The sequence below is a fragment of the Pseudocercospora fijiensis genome, assembly GCF_000340215.1.
Source record: "Pseudocercospora fijiensis CIRAD86 unplaced genomic scaffold MYCFIscaffold_3, whole genome shotgun sequence".
NCBI classification, from domain to species: domain Eukaryota; kingdom Fungi; phylum Ascomycota; class Dothideomycetes; order Mycosphaerellales; family Mycosphaerellaceae; genus Pseudocercospora; species Pseudocercospora fijiensis.
In genome coordinates, this window is record NW_006921534.1 from 5,192,388 (window position 1) to 5,207,840 (window position 15,453).

Below are 15,453 nucleotides of genomic sequence, written 5' to 3' on the forward strand. Positions count from 1 at the left end.
GCCTATTACACTAAATTAATCGCACTAAGCCGATATCTACTAATTCCGCTATATCCGTATCTTAGGGGCCTATAATATATTATCGGTGCTATCCCTTATTGCAATAGCCGGCTTATTACGAAGCAATAACAACCGCGGCGCCGCTAGCAGCGCTAGTAACAACAACGCTAGTAGTATAGTGCCTGCTAAAGTGCCTACTAAAGTGCCTCCTACTAAGGTGCCTGCTAAAGAGCCTGCTACTAGGCCTGCCGAAGAACCTATAGTTCTAGGTAACGACCTAGAGTTGCCTATTAACGACATACTTAACAACATTGTTAATCGACGATATAGCTAACTAGCCTTTAGCCCCTAGCTAGTAGCGAGACTTTAAGAAGCTACCTAAAATAGGCTCGCTACTCTACGTTAAGAACAATAGCTAAAGGACAACCTCCTCGAAATTCGCCGGCTTTAGGAGGCCCTAACAACTAATACTAAGCCGATAGTAGGGCCTTCCTTACTATTAGTCCTAGTCTAGAAGAAGGATACTAAACTTAAGGACTATACCGTGTTTAATAGCTCTAGTCGAAAGCAGTATAACGACTATATTCGTAACTGTAAACTCAACTAGCGTAATATACTAAGAGCGCTACTAGACGACTACTCCTTAGTCGTATACGCTATATAGTATATTAATAGCGACCTAAAGCGCATATAGGATAACTATTTCGACTCCCTCGACGACTAGACCGCTGTTTAATAGCAGGACTACAAGACTATTATGCTAAATACCCTTAGCAACCCTATATTACGCTAGTAGTACGCCTAAGACTAATACCTACGTGCTAAACAAAAGTCCGACTAAACCTCTCGATCCTTCGAGGCCTATCTAAAGACCCTTAAGGACGATTTGCTACCTAAGACCGACTCTATCTAGATATCCGAAATACGCTCTAAATTGCGATAGGAATTAGTCCTTAAATTAGACCGCCGCCGTATATTTGAATAGGCTAACCTAATACGCATTCAATTTATAGTCGAGATAGAAACAGCTAAACGAGCTGTCTAGCTCTAGCAACGACTAGAATCAAGGATCCGACCTGCTAGCAACCGTAGCAACCGTAGCCGCGGAGGAAACTAAGGTTCCTACTAAGACAACAATACTAACAATAGGAATAGTAACGATCGTAGAAGAGGCCGTAGCCGGCGGCTATATAGAGGAGGCCGTAATAGGGGCCGTAGAAGGGGCTCGTATCCTTATAACGCTAACCGCTTAACTAATAACAATAGCTACAGCAGTCTACTAACCGGATTGAAGTGCTTTAATTGTAATAGCACTAGCTATCTACTAGGCTAATGCGATAAACCTAAGGACTAGGCCTGAATTAACCGTACTTCCGCTAAATACCGAAAGCACCTCTTAGCGGCTAACGCTACCTCTATAGGCTAACCTTCGAAAAAAGAATAAGCGCCGCACTAACTGTTAGCCTTATACGGCGTAAGACTATCGACATTGTGCTAGCTATTATACGTACCTATCTCGTATCGGACATGTATAGAACTAACTATAAGACTAAGGTTATACTAGATCTAGGAAATTCAGTTAGTGCCCTTATTAGCTATCGCCTAGCTAAGCAATTAGACCTTCGACAACTGCCTAGGACTAACCTGCTAACCCTTGCTTGGTTTAATAACGCTCGGCACTTAACCTACAGAGCCTACTATATCTATATAGCCCTAAGAGACGACCTCGGCAATAAGCGCCTGCTAAACTTTACTACCTACGCAGTAGATATAGACAGCCTCCTATCTAATATTGTTATTAGCAACCCTGTTCTTAAGTACTACGCTATAGCTATAGACTTAGGCATTTAGAAGTAGCGATTTAGAATCGCTAGGAAAGAGGACATTAAATACATTAATATTAGCGAGTACCCTAACGATATTAGGGTCCTGTTTATTAGCAACCTAATACTAGCCTCCGCCTTAGCTAATCCGACTACCGATTTGCTCGGTAGTAATAACGATAAACCTATGCCCCCTAATAATCCTAATTAGCTTGCTCGTATACTAGAGCCTATCCGAGAGACCTATATTAATATGTTTAAATACTACCTAGTATCGACATTGCCTATATTTAAAGAGACGGATTATAAGATTAATATTATAGAGGGCAAGGAGGTTCCTTTTAGTCCCCTCTATAACCTTAGTAAACGAGAGCTTGCTATACTACGTAAGTACCTAGAGGAAAACCTAGCTAATAGCCGCATTCGGTATAGTAACAGCCCCGCTAGTGTACCTATCCTATTCGTACTAAGGAAGGATAGTAGCCTACGTTTATACGTTAATTACCGTAGACTTAATACTATTACTATTAAAGACCGCTGTCTACTTCTACTTATTAATAAGACCCTCGATCGCCTTTCTAGCGCCTGTTTCTATACTATATTAGACATTAAGGATGCGTACTATCGTATCCGCATTCGCAAGGGCGATGAATAGAAAACAGCCTTCTATATCCGCTATAGCTATTTCGAATACTTAGTTATACTATTTAGCCTAGCTAATGCCCCTATAACATTCTAGTCCTATATCAATCGGGCCCTTTTAGGCCTATTAGATTACCTCTATATAGTCTACCTAGATAATATCCTAGTTTATACCTATTTACCTAATATTGCAGAATACTAGGCTATAGTACGCAAGGTCCTCGACCGCCTACGAGCCTATAGCCTATATTATAAACCTTCTAAATGCACCTTTGCTACTAAAGAGGTGTCCTTCCTTAGCTTCCTCGTATTAACCGATAGTGTTAAGGCTAATCCTAACCGGATTAAGACTATTACTAAGTAGCTAATACCTACTAGTATTAAGGAACTTTAGTCGTTCCTCGGCTTCGCTAATTTCTATCGTCGCTTTATTAAAGGCTATTCGAGGCATGTAATGCCGCTTACTAAGCTTACTAAGACTAAGGCAAACCCTTCTAGAGAGTTTAAATAGACTAACAGAGTATAAGCCGCTTTTAACGGTCTAAAGCAACGCTTTACTAAAGTCCCCCTATTGCAATATTTTATACTAAGTAAGTAGATCCGTATTAAGACTAACGCTTTATAGTTCGCTATATCAGCTATTATATTACAATAGGCTAATAATACCTACTAGCACCTAATTGCCTTCTTCTCGAGAAAGATAATTAACGCTAAGCGTCGCTACGAGACTTACGAGCAAGAATTACTAGCTATTATCGAGGCCTTTAAGTATTAGAGGCACTACCTCGATAGGGCCTAATATGCGATTTAGGTCTATACGGACTATAACAACCTCCGTAGCATTACTAAGGTTACTAGGGTTATAGGTCGATAGGCTAGATAGGCCGTCTACCTCGCTAGGTTTGATTTTAATATATTATATCGGCTAGGCGTAAGCAACCCTGCTAATAGCCTATCGAGGCGACCTAATTACGATAGCGAGACCTAGCACATTAATTCTTTGTTTCTAACCCTATAGTATAAGATTGCTATAGACCTTGCCGTAAAGCAAGCGTAGGATAAGCGGACTTCCGGACCCCGCGGCGGCAACAAATACTATAGCGGAGTTGTCGTTCTTCTAGTATACGTTAAAAGAAAGGACGTAGATCGCTCGAGCTATAATAACTCGATTAAGGATATTGCTATCTATAGTAATAGTCTATATAGCGACAGCACTATAGAAGAGGTTATAGTAGTTCCGGCTGCTAGTACTATTAGATATATATAATACGTACCTCGTTCGATAGCGAGGGTGCTATTAAATAACCTTGCAAATAGGGACGGTTAATTGTTTATAGATAAGCTATTACGTACTTAGTAGAGAGACGCCTTTGCTACTAAACGTATCGATAAGCTTATAAGTAGACGAAAGACTCGATCTAGTAAGAGTAACAACTAGTCGATCGACGATAAGGGTTACTTAAAGTTTAAGGGCAGATACTATATCCCCGCTAAACAATCGATTAGGCAAGAACTTTTAAAGAGGCACTATAATAGTAAGCTCGCTAGTTACTATAGTATAGAGAGGTCGTACGAGTTACTATCGCGTACATACTACTAGCTAAATAGTAAGCGGTATATAAAGGAATATATACAGACCTGTATAGTATACTAGCGAGTTAAAGTACCTAAGCACTTACTATTCGGGGAGTTGTCTTTACTTCCTGTCCTAAAGAAACTATTTGTAGAGCTTATAATAGACTTTATTATAGGCCTTCCTCCCGCTAAGCGTAGAGGCAGCAAGGACGTATACGATACTATCCTTATTATAGTAGATCGGTTTACTAAAGGCGCTCGTTATATCCCTGCTCGGAAGGATTAGACTTCTATTAATATAGCAGAAGCGCTATAGAACAACATCTTCTATACCTATTAGGGAACCCCTAAGGGGATAGTTTCTAACTAAGGCTCGACATTTACATCTCACTATTAGAGTAAGATATGCCTATAGCTAAGACTTAAGCATCGGCTATCTATAGCCTTCTATCTATAGATAGATAGCTAAACCGAGAGGCAGAATACTACCCTATAGCAGTACCTACGTAGTTATATTAACGAGAACCCTAACGACTAGGTTAACCTCCTATAGCTAGCTGAATTCGTATATAATAACAGCGTCCACTTATTAACTAAGGTGTTACTATATATAGCTATAATAGGCTAAAACGCTGCTATACTATAAGACGCCCTATCGCTCGAGGCCGAGCGTAAGGAAAGGGAAGCGGGTTAACCTAAGATACTAGCGGCTATTAAGAGGGTTTAAAAGATACGAGAAATCTATGCTAAGATAGCTAAGAAGCTAACAAAGGCTTAAGAGTACTAAAAGACCTACTACGATAAGCGTTACATACTAATAACCTTCAAGTAAGGCGATATAGTTATACTTAGTATAAAGAACCTCCGTATCCGCAAACACCTATTACCCGATAGCAAAACACGCCCTAAACTAGCACTACGGTTTATTAGCCTATTCCGAATCCGAGAACCGAAGGGCAATAGCTAGGCCTATTAGTTATAGCTCCTACTATACTATACTATCTATAATACCTTCTATATCTCCCTCCTTAAACTATACTACTACCGCGGAGACTCTAATAAAGGAGCCCCTGCTAAATATAAAGAAATACTAGACGACGGTAAAGAGCTATAGTCTATAGAACGTATCCTAAAGTACCGAACTAGGCAGGGCAAGAAGGAATACCTATTAAGGTAGTAAGGCTATTTACCCGAATAGGACTCGTAGGAGACTAAAGACTCCTTCGAGGATATAGCCGAGTTGTTAGACGAGTATTAGGCTAGCATAAAGGACAAGAAGAAGGCTAAAAGCTCGTAATATTACTAAGGCTTAGGATTAATGCTACCCCCGGGGTAACATTCGCTAACTAATTAGAGACCGGCAAACCGGGACAATAAGACTATACTAGGCGCGCTACGACGCGTCAATTAATTAGTTACCGCTCTTTTAAGGATCCTACCTCTTATTTATTTATTCTACGGAGCCTCGGAGCCTAGGCAATCGGCGATACGCGCGCGCGTAGGCGAATAGTGTTAGTAATAATAATAGTAACGACGGCGTTACGCTTATACTAAGGGGCGACACGGCCGGTGCGGCTATATTAGTAATAGTGTTGCGGAGTATATTAATAGTTAAAGAAGGAAATCGGAAGCAAGGTAAAGTTAGCGCTAAGACGACTAGCGCCGCTATTATTAATATTACCTACTCGCTAACATTGCCAACCTTACCTATTATTGCTACTATACCTATAAAACAACCTTACCTATACTACGGCCTAAGGCCGGAAGCGTACTACACTAATCAAATTAAAAGAATAGCTATATTAAAGGTTTGATTAAAACTTTAAGGCTAAGTTAAAATATTGAGGCTTAAAAAGATTAAGTAGCTTAATAGACTAACTAACTAAGGGCAAAACTATAGAGCTAAGCTAGCCGGGGTCGATCTTGCGGATAATAGGTTACTCCTCGATCTTTCTAACCCTTTAAGCGAGGCGAACCTTAACTACTATACTTATAATAGCCTTTATCTATAGAAACCAGACGAGCTGTATTTTTTCTAAAAAGATAAGATAAGATTAACAATTAAAGGCTGCTAAACCTAACTAATTAGGGCTAGCGAAACTACGAATAATAATAGCCCTCGTAATAATAAGAACAACCCTCGGAAGCGGATATAGCTAGGTCTTTTAGAGTAGACGCAAAGAACTCGGAACGATATTACTTAGAACAGAGGCAGTACTGCAATACCTCGTACGCCTACCTATTATAGTAGGGAAGGCGCGCTCGTATTATAATTAGTCGATAGTCCTTAATTCTCGTAGTTATATATTACTTTATTATATATAAGGATAGCGCAGTTAGAGTTGGACATTGTATTAGAAGTAAGGTTTGACATATTTATATAATTAGGTAGTTATGCGTTTAATTTAGCGCGGACTAAGCGGCTTATTAGACCTACTAAGTTAGTAGCAATAGAGGTCGAGATTGGAATATAGATAGGCTACGAGGGCGCGGCCTTTAGAAGGGAAGCGTATGTTAGGGCTAAAGAGGCTATACGTAATTAGCATATAATTAGGCCGAGTAAAGCTAGGGTCTTAGTGCCTTAGGTAGGGCTTGGCACTTAGTAATAGGCCAACTTGCCTACCTTCCTCCCTCTCCTCCTAGTTCCTTATCGAATACTACTCGTACCTACTACTACCCTATCTACCTGCTAATATACCCTTCTTACACTAATAGTGCGCTAAGGACCTACGTAGAGGTCGTAAAGAAAGAGCTACGACAAATCTATATAATAGCACGACGATAAGAACCTATATATAGAACCCTTTACTAGAGATTCTATTACGACGACCGATGCCAAATTTATTATTCTACTAAAATAGAAGCAGGATTCTTCCCTTAGAATAGGCGACTCGTACGAGAAGATACGAAATCCTAGTTAGAAGAAGAAACGATTAATAAATCTTGCTTAGATACCGATAATAAGGAAAACTAAGATCCGGAAGCTTTATTCCCTCCTAGGGAGGAGTTAGGAGCTATTCTAGAAGTACCGGAGTCCCCTTAGTAAGAGGAGGAATAGCAAGAAGATTTAGAAAGAAGTCTAGATACCGAGGAAGAAACTACGAATAAAGAAAGTAAAGACGAATTCGGGATTAACGACGATACGATCCTTACGTTTATAATAGATATACCTATAGCGGCGCGAACAATCGCCTTATATCTAGTACGTAAATACGAGGAAATGTTTCTAAAGGTTAACGGATAATAGAAGGTCGATCCTATCTAATTTAATTATTTCTAGATAAGCTTATAGGCAAAATTCTAGAATTACCCCCGGATACCTATAGACTACGCGTACTATAACTTTATTACGGAGCGAGTACCGATAGGAAGTATAATTACGCCCTACGGATACGTCCTACCTAACGAAAGGACGATTATTACTTAAGATATACGTTAGACGGTCTAGCGACTAAATTAGCAATATCGAAAGGCTATAGTAGCGTAAGGACGGAATATATATAACGATACCCTCGAAGAAAAATTATATACCGAAGAAGTACGAACGGTAGGACTACGGATCCGTAGCTAGTTAGAACAACGTTAGGCTACTAATTAGTCGGGAAACGGACTAACTCTCTAGATTAGAGCGTTCTAAGAGAGTTCCTTAATACCGAAAGCGCTTAAGCATTAACAGTAGTCTTCCGTATAAAAGTTATCGTTAACGGGCACCCGACGAGTATATTAATAGATTCCGGAGCGAGCGGGAACTTTACCTCCGAATTATTCGTTAAAAGCCGAGAGATCGTAACCCGAAGTAGAAGAGAAGGAGCGTATAAACTTATAGCAGTAGATAGGTTACCGCTACCTAGTATAGAACGAGAAACGATACCGTTACTACTAGCTATCTAATAGTACTACGAGGAAATTGTTTTAGATATTACTAACATAGCTAGTTATAATATTATATTAGGTATACCTTAGTTAAGAAAGTATAACCTAGTCGTAGACTAGAGAAGAGGAGTACTTATATTTAAGGAATACGACTATATAATCGGCATTCAACCTATATAGCGGCAGCGTTCGTAGGTAGATAAGATTAATAAACGTAGAGCGACTCGTAAGACATTTACGTCGATAGGAATTATAGAGAACCGTATTTAACCCGGATCGACACTACCGTTAGGTTAGGAGGGTTATAATAATAATTATAGGAAGGATAGAAGTTATACGCTATCGAAGAATGAAACTAGAATCTCGGACCTAGACATTTCTAAAGAGTATAGTAAGTAGAAGCGACTCTTTAAAGAGAAGAGAGGCAAGGCGGCCTTACCTAAACACTAACTATAGGATTATAAGATACACTTACAGCCTAGGAAAGAGCCTCTATAGGGACCCTTATACGCAATATCTAAGAAAGAGCTTAAAACCCTAGACAAGTAGCTAAAAGAGAAATTAGAAAAAGGCTAAATACGGAAGTCGATATCCTCGGCAGCCTTACTAGTAATATTCGTTCCGAAAGCCGGATTAGACGAAGGACGGCTAGTAGTCGATTTTAGACGACTTAACGATATTACGATTAAGAATCGGTACCTATTACCGAACATCGAAGAAATACAAGACCGATTAACTAGATTAGACTAGTATACGAAGATTGACCTATGCGATACGTTTTACGCAATACGTATAGCAGCTAGATACGAATAGATAACAGCATTTCGAACAATATATAGGCTTTACGAATTCTTAGTTATGCCTATAGGACTTACAAATGCCCTAGCGTTATATTAAGACCTTGTAAACGAAGTCCTCCGAGACCTCCTAGATATATACGTTATCGTATATATAGACGATATCTTAGTCTATACTAAGAGAGCTCTCGCGGACTATATACGGATAGTGTAGGACGTCTTTAAACGATTCATTCGAGTAGGATTTAAGACTATATCTAAGAAATGCGAATTCTATAAGAAGGAAGTTAAGTTCCTAGGATTTATTATTAGTACTATAGGAATTAGGATTGATCTAGAAAAAACTAAGTTAATATAGGAATAGCTAACGCCTATATACGTTAAAGACGTACAATTATTCCTAGGATTAGCTAACTATAATAGGAAATTCATCGAGGGCTACTCTAAGATAGCGGCACCCCTTATAGAGCTTATAAAGAAAGATAAGAAATAGAACTAGAGCACGAAGGAAGACGAAGCGTTTAAGCAGCTAAAGAAGTAATGCGTTTCTACGCTAACGCTACGATTATTCGATAGGAATAAGGCGGTCTAGATAGAAACAGACGCGTTAGATAAGGCTATAGGAGCATACCTTATATAGGAGTATAATAGGAGACGATACCCGGTAGCCTATTACTCGAGAAAGATATTACCCGCGGAATAGAACTACGATATCTATAATAAGGAGCTACTTGCAATAGTTATATTACTTTAATACTAGCGAGTATACGCGGAGGGAGCACTAAGTCTTACGATTCTTTCTAATTATAAGAATCTAACTTACTTTACTACGACTAAAGTACTAACCCGAAGGTAGGCCCGCTAGTCGGAGCTACTAGGATAGTACAAGTTCGAAATCCGCTATACCCTAGGACGCGAGAACGGACGAGCCGACGCACTAAGCCGCCGTAGCGACTATATAGAAGGTTACGAACTAGTATAGCAACAGATATTAAAGGCAAACTAAGACGGAAGCCTTAGTACTAATATAAAGGAATTCAACTATATTATACGAATTCTTTAGGATATAGAAGAATAGTTCCTAATCGAGTATAGGAAATACTAAGTACCTAAGGAACGAGTTACAGAGTATATACGACAATACTACAACGGACTAGAAAATAGATACCCTAGAGTTTTAAAAACAATAGAACTAGTTAAGCGAAGCTTCGGATTCCTATATATACAATAACGAGTTCTAGAATATATTAAGAAATGTCTATAATGTTAGCGTAACAAGGCTAATAGATACGCTAAATATAGACATGTCTAATTTAGGACGCTACTAGATAAACTATAGGACGAAGTTATAATAGACTTTATTACGAAACTACTAAAATCTAAGGATCTAGTTATAGGACATAGCTACGATATAATACTTATTATAGTCGATAGGCTTACGAAATATATATACTTTATTCCTGCTAACGAAGCAAGTACGGCAGAGCAACTCGGATACCTCGTACTAGATAGACTTATACGATACTACGGATTCCTAAGGACCTATATTACGGATAGAGACAAGCTCTTTACGTTAAACTACTAGAAGACGCTTATAGCGACACTTAGAATTAAGTATAAGCTATTAACGGTATACTATCTATAAATAGACGGCTAAACGGAAATCAAGAATTAGGCCTTAGAGGTATACTTACGGCACTACGTTAATTACGTACAAAACAATTAGACATCGCTATTACCTATAGCACAACTTATACTAAACAATTAGCAATCTAAGACTACGAAAGAAACACTATTCTTCGCTAATTTTAGGAAACATCCGTAGCTGTTCGGGGAACAGTATTTACAATATCTATATACAAATAAGGCGATAGTAGCTTTAGAAGACTTAAAGTAGGTATATAAACAATTATAGAAGGCAATTGCCGAGTCTTAAGAGAAGATAACGGGAACGTATAATGCTAAAGGAAAAATAGTACCTTAGCTAAAGAAGGGGGATAAGGTCTACCTCCTAACGAAGAATCTAAGAACCCGGAGAACGACTAAGAAACTAGACTACGTTAAAGTCGGGCCATTTTTGATTAATAAGCCTAAAGGACTAGTTAATTACCGACTTAAACTACCGGACGATGCAAAAATCTACCTAGTATTCTATATCTCTATACTAGAACCTATAGACGCTAAAACACTATACTAAGAAACATTTTACTTCTAACCTAAGGAAGAAAACGAGTTTAAAGTCGAAAAAATCCTAGACTAGCAAGGTTAGAAATACCTTATTAAATAGAAAGGATACCTATATTTAGAAAACACTTAGGAACTAAAAGAAAACCTATAGAACTATTAGCAGATAATCAAAAAATATTAAAACTAGATAAAAAAGAAATAACTAGTATAGGAATTAAACCTACGACCTCTTAGACCCTATCGATTATAGCGCCTTAGAGTTCTTAACGACCTAGGGCAGTATAGCTCGAGGAGCGGGGACTCTAATAGCGTACCTAGCAACTATGTCTTTTATAGCTAAGAATTATACTACTAGACTAACTAGCTAGAAGATAAAATAGATAGGAAACACTAAAAATATATACCTTTAGGACACTAGATTCTCGGCACTCCTACTAGAAATTTTAGAGACAGGCTAGGATATCCTATCTAGACGACTCTAGTTATAAGGAGACATCTATAATCGGCTATCTAGGGGAAACGGCTCGTTAGTAGGCAACGAGAATAATATCGGCTCTATAGGCGAAGAGCCTAGCTCTCTTTCGAGCTCCTCCGCCTATTAAATAGAGGCTTCCTCTACCTTAAGAGCTTATACCTCCCGATCTTCCTTTATACGTAGCGACTTACGTAAACGGCAGACCTTTACGTAGTACTCGAAGAGTCTCTACGTAAGAAGGTCCTCCTCCTCTTTAGCTACTTCGAGATCTTTAGCTATCTTTAGGCGCGCCTTCCGGATTTTTTTATACTCTATACGAGTAACTTGTATAATATAGGACTAGCTATATAGGGCGTACTCGGAGTAGCGACTAGAACGAAGATCGACTTTATAGGATTTACCGGCCTATTCGTAATAAAAGTAGCAGATCGGTATTTCGAGGCAGTCGGCGAGGATATTATTTGCGATATTTTCCTTACGCTAGCGAGAAGACAAGTCCTTCGATAACTTTAGTATAATAAAGAAGTTAGAATTAGAAAGTTCCGGAATAAGGGACTATTCCGCTTAAGAAGGGGGATAGTATTACGGATCTAATTAGCTAGAGTCCTTATATAATCTTAGAGCGACGCTAAGACTAGTAGGCTAAGCTATCGCTCTATCTTACTAGGAGCGATAGGAGCGGTCGAGAGCGATAGCGTCGCTTACGTCGCTTACGACTATAGACAAGATGTCTCCTTTATATTTAGGAACGCCGGAATGCCTTTATAGCTCGAGGCGTTTAACTTATATTACCTACTTACTAATTAGAATTACCTTTGTACTAATTATTCTATCTCTGCCTCCCGCCTATATTAGCCTCTCTAAAGAAGCCTCGGCTTGTACGTAATAAGAAGTTACCTAACGATCTATTGCGAGTAACCGTAATAGGAGGAAGGCAGGCAAGTTAGCCTACTACTAAGCGCTAAGCCCTGCCTAAGGCATTAAGACCCTAGCTTTACTCGAGCCCGGTTATATACTAATTACGTATAACCTCTTTAGTCCTAATAGAGTTCTCGATTCTCGAATAAGGCTTAAGCTATTAGTCTATACTTTAACTATATAAGAAGAAAACAGTTCCTAGTAATAGGGGCCGTGTATAGGGGTATATAGACCTCCTTAGGGATTTTCCGTAGTCCGGATTATATAACGATATCTTTCGGGATACTTAGGGTATAAAACAAGACTCTCTTATATATAGTATAGATTTAGAATTAACTTTTTATTATTTTGATAAAGCACTATATAAGAAGTTAAAAATATTAATTTTCTTTTTGTTTTAATATAAAAAAGCATTAGCTACCTTACCTAAAATAGAAGGTATATCCCTTTTAAGTTTTGCCTAAGGTAAGGGGGTATATAACGCGTTAGCTTAGTTATATAACTATTATATATCTTCTTAGTATATAAAGGATTTTCATACTATATTTTAGCCTATAGAATAGAACAGTAGAGGGCAATAAACGAAGCCAATTTGAACCGCCGGCAAGGCAGTATTACGTAAGTAATCCACTGCGCTGTGCGTGATAAAACACCTGTGCCCTATGATTGCGGGAAGACCGGACCGGGTTCTTTGCGGCACAAGGCAGATTCCTACAGTAATAAGCTCGATGACCGTCCAGGTCTGGAAACGGTTTTCAAGCTTGAACTTTGATGCTCCAGATATGATGCAGAAATGGACGAGCAGCAGCACGAATGGACCTCCCCCGAGGACACGTCCGAGACAGATTCTGCGGTTGGTCATGATTATGCATACCTCACTCAATCGCTCCGGTCCAGTCTTTTAGAGTCAGTCGAGGAGAATGGCAGAGGATACCATCGTTACAAGTCCATTCTTGGAGACTCGTGGGCAATTCCCGACGACGAACGAGAGCAAGAACGGTTGGATCTGCAACATGAAATGTTCTTGCGCACTTTTGGCCGCAAGCTCCATCTTTGTCCACTACCAGAGGACGTGAAGCATGTCCTTGATCTTGGGTGCGGAACAGGAATTTGGGTAAGCCTCCAACACAGCTTGATCGAAGACGTGTACGGTAGTTGATATGTGGTCCAGGCCATCGACTTCGCCGATGAGCATTCTGAAAGCGAGATCATAGGCACTGATCTGAGCGCAATACAGCCACAGTTTGTACCTCCTAATTGCAAGTTTGAAATTGACGATTTCAACTGTGAATGGACGTTTCAGCAGAAATTCGACTTCATTCATGCCAGAGCCATGGTCGGGACGACTAAAGACTTTCCCGCAATGATTCGGCAAGCTTTCAAATCACTAAATCCCGGTGGCTGGCTGGAAATGACGGACGTGCTGATGCCATTCAGATGCGACGATGGAACGATGGACGGGACAGCTCTGGAGACATGGCTGAACCGGCAAGTAGAATGCTGCGAAAAGCTCGGGATAGACCTGGATGCTCCATGCAAGTTCAAACAGTGGATGATTGACCAAGGATTCGAGGGAGTGACTGAAGTGCAATTTAAATGGCCAGTGGGAGCATGGCCCAGAGACAAGAGCTCCAAGATTCTGGGCAAGATGACCCAAGTCAATTTCCTCGCTGGAATCGAAGGATTTACGATGCGATTGTGGACGGGTGTGCTTGGTATGAAGCCGGAGGAGGTTCAGGTGTTCCTTGCCAGAGTCAGAAGGGATATCATGAACCCCAAAGTACATTCATATTGGCCTATGTAAGTGTTGAGACGTGACTGAAGTATTCTGACTGACGGACGACAAAGATACTCAGTATTTGGCCAGAAACCGGTCGGAAGTGGCGAGACGGCCACAGGTTAGAGAAAATTTAGCGGTGTGACAGGTGATTAAAGCAATGATTAGGAAATGGTGCAAGCGCAACCGGTTCAGCATGTGAGGTATCAGGTCTGTATTTGCATTGCAAGCTGCCAAAAAGTCAGCTGACTAAGAGGAAGGGAGGGCTTCGGAGGTTCGTATCCGATTGTACATATTGCTTGGCGCCGTGCAAGGTGGTTGGGTGGGCGTGGGCGTGCGTCGCCAACTTGGAAAATAACACCCACCAACTTCACTGCAAGTTGTGACGCAAGCATGAACGAACTGTGCGTTTCTGGGAAATGTTGATATACAGCTTGCCTCAGCCTAGGCATTGCACTCTCTGATACTCTAACCATTCCACCTCAACAGACGACCAACTTCTCGTGCAATTGACTCGCACATTGCTACGACATGGACACCTTACGATCTGGCGCTGCTGCAGTAGCAAATGGAATCAGCAGCCTTGCTGCAGGAGTGACTGGCACAGAAGCGTCAAGACAAGTCCAAATACACAAAGAGCATCCAGATTACATCAAGAGTCAGACCGAGCAAGAGCAGATCCACAGAGAAGGCACCGAGTACATCAAAGACCAAGTATTCAACAAGTCACCTAGTGCGGAAAACCCAGACGGGTGCTCAGCCACCGGTACGACCACTGTCGTCAAGGACAGAAATGCCAGCGATGCGCCCGGCCAGCAAGAATATGGTCTCCCTCCACCCCCGGGCTCCCTACCAGTCGACCCAGCCACCTCAAATTCTGGTCTATCCTTCAAACATCCCGGTGAAGAGCTCGATCGCACGCAAAGTGAGAAGGATGAACGTAATCGACCAGGCAACACCGACCTCATCAGAAACGATCCTGCCAGCAATGCAGCCGCTGGCGCTCCCGATGCTCTCCATAGACCCTTTTCAAAGAACGAGCCTCATGGCAAAGAAGCATGAGAAGGACGGCTATTACCAGGGCAAAGAAACAACACGTGAACATCTGAATCACCAGACTGGAATGAGAAACGAATACCCGGAATCCATACCTGCTGCAGGCGGACAACAGCTGGGGTCAGCATTGGGGTGAAAGTAAGAAGAGAGATTAGGATAGAACACAGTAGTTCTAAATCCTCACAAATTTACGAATCGACCAATATCCGAGGATCTTATTCTTTCTGCAACCTGTCTCTCGAGCGGGTATACGGTACGGTTCAGGTCGTCGTCGTTGCCCGGTTCGACGTTTCCTAGCAGAAAGCCCAATCAACGAAGAGTGGGCGGGGT

The 15,453-nt window shown here is 40.6% G+C and overlaps 2 protein-coding genes across 2 annotated transcripts; both read left to right on the plus strand.

Moving 5' to 3' along the window:
* The first annotated feature begins 13,046 nt into the window (after positions 1 to 13,046).
* Positions 13,047 to 14,463, plus strand: MYCFIDRAFT_88627 (uncharacterized protein). Its single transcript, XM_007927267.1, has 3 exons — positions 13,047 to 13,404; positions 13,462 to 14,090; positions 14,139 to 14,463. Exons 1-3 carry the CDS (start codon positions 13,084 to 13,086, stop codon positions 14,191 to 14,193), a joined length of 1,005 nt encoding a protein of 334 aa, XP_007925458.1. The 5' UTR covers positions 13,047 to 13,083; the 3' UTR covers positions 14,194 to 14,463.
* Positions 14,436 to 15,334, plus strand: MYCFIDRAFT_211011 (uncharacterized protein). Its single transcript, XM_007927268.1, has one exon. The coding sequence runs from the start codon at positions 14,599 to 14,601 to the stop codon at positions 15,127 to 15,129; it is 531 nt and encodes a 176-aa protein (XP_007925459.1). The 5' UTR covers positions 14,436 to 14,598; the 3' UTR covers positions 15,130 to 15,334.
* Positions 15,335 to 15,453: the final 119 nt, after the last annotated feature.

Coding starts and splice junctions, on each gene's coding strand:
- MYCFIDRAFT_211011 (XM_007927268.1), top strand. CDS start 14,599: ATGGACACCTTACGATCTGGCGCTGCTGCAGTAGCAAATGGAATCAGC.
- MYCFIDRAFT_88627 (XM_007927267.1), top strand. CDS start 13,084: ATGGACGAGCAGCAGCACGAATGGACCTCCCCCGAGGACACGTCCGAG. Junction 13,405..13,461: donor GGTGCGGAACAGGAATTTGG/GTAAGCCTCCAA, acceptor TATGTGGTCCAG/GCCATCGACTTCGCCGATGA. Junction 14,091..14,138: donor GTACATTCATATTGGCCTAT/GTAAGTGTTGAG, acceptor CGGACGACAAAG/ATACTCAGTATTTGGCCAGA.